Source organism: Corapipo altera, unplaced genomic scaffold (assembly GCF_003945725.1).
Source record: "Corapipo altera isolate COAL_440 unplaced genomic scaffold, ASM394572v1 60220, whole genome shotgun sequence".
Classification (NCBI taxonomy): Eukaryota; Metazoa; Chordata; class Aves; order Passeriformes; family Pipridae; genus Corapipo; species Corapipo altera.
This window is the reverse complement of record NW_020885701.1, coordinates 6,442-10,325: the sequence shown is the minus strand read 5'-3', so window position 1 is coordinate 10,325 and position 3,884 is coordinate 6,442. Positions and strand designations below refer to the sequence as shown.

The following is a 3,884-nucleotide window of genomic DNA, read 5'->3' as shown; positions in this document are numbered from 1 at the left end:
GGGCAGTCACAGGGCTTCCCTTAGTGGTGGGTCCGTTGGTGTCTGGTCAAGGCAGAGCTCTTGAGGAAGCTCTTCCCACACTCCCCACACTTGTAGGGCCTCTCCCCGCTGTGGATGCGCCGGTGCCTGACGAGGTGGGAGTTCCGGTTGAAGCCCTTCCCGCAGTCGGTGCAGCAGAAGGGCCTCTCATCCGTGTGTGTCCGCTGGTGCTTTAGGAGATCTGAGCTGGTGTGAAACCTCTTCCCACATTCCAAGCACTTGTAGGGTCGTTCCCCAGTGTGGATGCGCCAGTGGGTGATGAGGGTGGAGTTCCGGTTGAAGCCCTTCCCGCAGTCGGTGCAGCTGAAAGGCCTCTCATCCGTGTGCGTCCGCTGGTGCTGGACGAGACTGGAGCTGGTCTGAAACCTCTTCCCACATTCCCCACACGTGTAGGGCCGTTCTCCAGTGTGGACGCGCTGGTGTTTGCGGAGGCTGGAGCTGTCACTGAAGCCCTTCCCGCATTCCCCACATGTGTAGGGCCATTCCCCAGTGTGGATGTGCTGGTGTCGGATCATGGTGGAGCTCTCCCTGAAACTCTTCCCACATTCTCCACACGTGTAGGGCCGTTCCCCAGTGTGGATGTGCTGGTGGGTGAGCAGGTGGGTTCTCAGCCTGAAGCTCTTCCCACATTCCAAGCACCTGAACGGCTTCTCCCAGCTGGGAGGCTGATCAGGGTCCACCAGCTCAGAGCTCCCCCTCAAACTCTGGCCGCCTTCCCGGCACAGGCTGGTTCTTTCCTCCTCAGAGCACCCTGGGATGGCTTTGGAGCCCCTCCTGCGGGGGGATCTCCGGCCCTTTTCCTCCCCGCTGCCTTCCTGCGCCGGGGAGCCCTTCAAAACGGCCTCTCCCACCAGGGTCTCACGGGGGGATTTGTCCTCCGGGCTCTCCGTCCTCAGCTCGGGGCCTGGGGCAGGAAGCAAGAAGGACAGGGAGGGGATTTGCCTCTGGCCCACAGGGAAGGCCAAGGACATCCCCCCAACTCCGGCCCCGGCAGGACGGCGGCGGCAGCGGGGTTGTCCTGCAGCCGGGGCCATGCTCGGCTGACAGAGCCAGCACAACACCCGCCCAAAGGGCCACTGACTTCCTCCTCACCTGCCTGGGGGGCCCAAGGCATCTTCCTCTTCCTCGCAGCCTCCTCCTCCATCCGCCCAAGCTTTGGGAAGGACAAATCCTGATGGGGGGAAAACAAGGGCTGAGTGCGTTGGCTTGGGGGTTCCTCCTGCCCAAGTCCATCTCTAGAACTCACTGAGCATCCTGTGACCATAAAAACCTCCAAAACAGCAAGACTCAGCCCAGAAAACCCCAAATCATCGAGATTCAGGCAAAAGTCTATAAGAAATAGTGAGAAGACTCCTGCCCCCCCAAACTGAAAGAAGTTGAGATTCAGCTAAAAAATACTCTAAAATATGAAGATTAGCCCAAAAAAATTCTCCTAAGAGTTCCCCTTCTCTGGTTTCCCCACTCTAGGGTTCAGAGAGTCTCCTGTCTGGGATGCTGGGGGTCCAACTTAGGGATGCTGGGAGTGTTGGGGGTCCCAAGGGTCCCTTCTCCTCTGATTCTCGCCTTTGGGGTGCTGCATTCCCAGAAATTCCCCCTCTCCAGGTTTTCCACTTTGTTGTCCTGGGGATCCCAGGGGTCCCCACTGTCCAGGTTTCCCCTTCTCCGTGCCCCCCCTCTCACGGCTCTCAGGGCTCTCGCAGCTCCCCCCTCTCTCCAGGAATCAAGGCATGGGGACACCGAGGCACCCCCACGGCAACCCCGCTCCCGCTCTCCCCCCTCCTCTTACCCCCCTCTCCCACCCCTTTCCCATCAGCCCCCAAAACCCCGGCTCCCCCCAGTTCCCTTTGGGGGTGACCCACCACCACTCATGCTCCCTTTGGGGGTCTCACCCGCTATTTTCACTTCTCTCTGTACAAAATTCCTTCCCAATATCCAACCTAAACCTCCCCTGGCACAGCTCAAGACCCAGCCCTCTTGTCCTACTGCTGCTTCCTGGCAGAACAGCCCCACCCCCACCTGGCTCCAACCTCCTGGCAGGGACTTGCAGAGAGTCAGGAGGTCTCCCCTGAGCCTCCTCTTCTCCAGCCTCAACACCCCCAGCTCCCTCAGCCTCTCCTTACCCCACTTGTGCTCCACTCCCTTTTCCAGCCTTGTTGCTTTTCTCTGCACCTGCTCCAGGCCACCAGCCATTGGCCCTCTTGGCCACCTGGCCACACTCCGCCTCCTCTTCAGCTTCCTGTCCATCCACACTCCCAGCTCCCTTTCTGCCTGCCTGCTCTCCAGACACTCTGGCCCCAGCCCGGGGGGCTGACGGGGCTTCTTGTGGCCAAAGGGCAGGACCCGGCCCTTGGGCTGCTGGAACCTCATCCCCCTGGAATCAGCCCATGGATCCAGCTTGGCCAGGTCCCTCTGCAGAGCCCTCCTGCCTTCAGCACATCAACACACCCCCAGCTTGGTGTCAGCTGCACATTTGCTGATGAAATGCCTGGTTCTGCAGCAGCTGCAGATGCTCAAGGGGCAGCAGGACCAAGTCAGGGGCCTGGGGGGGCTCTAGAGGGGCTTTGGGGTGTGGGAGGGTCCTGGGGGAGCTGGGGAGGGGCTTTGGGGACTGGGGGTACAGACCAGGACAGAGCAGTACAGACCAGTACCTCCTCACTGCTCCCCAGATCTATTCTGGAGCTGGGCCACGTTGTCCTGGGACACCTGAGCCCCCCCAGTGCCCTCCCAGTACAGCCCAGTGCCCCCAGTACAGCCCACTGTGCTCCTGTCCCAGGGTGCTGGGTGATCCCTCTTTGGGGGGGTTGGAAGGGATTTGAGGGAGGACTGGAGGAGATTTGGGGGGGAGGTTGGATAGTAATTTGGGGGGTTTTGGTGTCTTTGGGTGCATTTAGAGGAGTTAAAAGGGGTCTTGGGAGGTCAAAGGGATCTGTAGGGGGAGGGGATTAAAAGGAAAATGGGGGTTGGGAGACATTTCAGGGGGGTTATTGATTTCTAGGGCATCTGGGGACACACTGGGGACAGTCAGGGGGCTTTGGGGGGCACTGGGTGTTTACTGGGGGATACTGGGACACACTGGGGGGAACCAGGGGGCACTGGGGGGGACTTGGGGGTTACTGAGGGACACTGGGAGGGACTGGGGGCGAACTGGGGCATACTGGGGGGCACTGGTAGAGAACTGGGGAGTTACTGGGGGATACCAGGACACACGGGGGGGACACTGGGAGGTTACTGGGCCAAACTGGGGGCAACTGGGTACTCACTGGGATACACTGGGTGGTCACTGGGCCATCCTGAGGGTCATTGGGAGCTTATTGAGATATACTGGGGGCACTGGGATGCCCTTACACGGATGTAGTATATCTTCCCCCTTTGATTTTGGGGAGCATCCCTAGGACCCCTCCCCTGGGGGCTGAGGGACCCCTTGAACCCACTGCTGGGCTTTAGGGGACTCCACAAAATCCCCTCAAAACCCCTGAAATCCCCTCAGAAATCCACCCCAGGACCCATCAAAACCTCCTCAAGGACCCCCCAACTCCCCTAAGAGACCTCATCCCCCCACCCCGGGCCCCCTAAACCCTCTCAGTGACCCGCAAAACACACCTGGCACCCCCCAAGCCCATTAAGGGATCCCCCCAGTCCCTCTAAGGGAGCCTCAAAGCCGTCTGGAACCACCTAGAGACCACAAAAACTGCTGCAAACGTCCCCGCAAAACCCACCCAGGACCCCCAAACCCCCTCAGAGATCTCCCCAGCCCACCTGTGACCCTCCAATCTCCTCAGAAACCAAAACTCCCTCAGGGACTCCCAAATCCCTTCAGGGAACTTCAGCCTCCCCCCCCCCCCCCC

At 60.2% G+C, this 3,884-nt stretch overlaps 1 protein-coding gene across 2 annotated transcripts; it reads right to left on the bottom strand.

The window, feature by feature from the left end:
- Positions 1–6: 6 nt before the first annotated feature.
- LOC113940734 (gastrula zinc finger protein XlCGF7.1-like) lies at positions 7–1,703 on the bottom strand. 2 transcript variants are annotated; one of them, XM_027631879.1, is made up of 3 exons: positions 1,603–1,703; positions 1,132–1,210; positions 7–943 (listed from the first exon to the last, which is right to left on the bottom strand). In XM_027631879.1, exons 2-3 carry the CDS (start codon positions 1,181–1,183, stop codon positions 21–23), a joined length of 975 nt encoding a protein of 324 aa, XP_027487680.1. In that variant the 5' UTR covers positions 1,184–1,210; positions 1,603–1,703; the 3' UTR covers positions 7–20. The 2 variants fall into 2 exon arrangements, with proteins under 2 accessions (XP_027487680.1, XP_027487682.1); XM_027631881.1 differs by lacking the exon at positions 1,603–1,703 and having other exon boundaries at positions 7–490; positions 575–943; positions 1,132–1,178.
- Between the last annotated feature and the right edge of the window lie 2,181 nt (positions 1,704–3,884).

Bases quoted from the DNA above. Each gene is read 5' to 3' on its own strand.
- LOC113940734 (XM_027631879.1), bottom strand. From the start codon at position 1,183: ATGGAGGAGGAGGCTGCGAGGAAGAGGAAGATGCCTTGGGCCCCCCAG. The intron at 944-1,131 runs GTGAGGAGGAAG...TTCCTGCCCCAG, and splicing joins GCCTTGGGCCCCCCAGGCAG to GCCCCGAGCTGAGGACGGAG.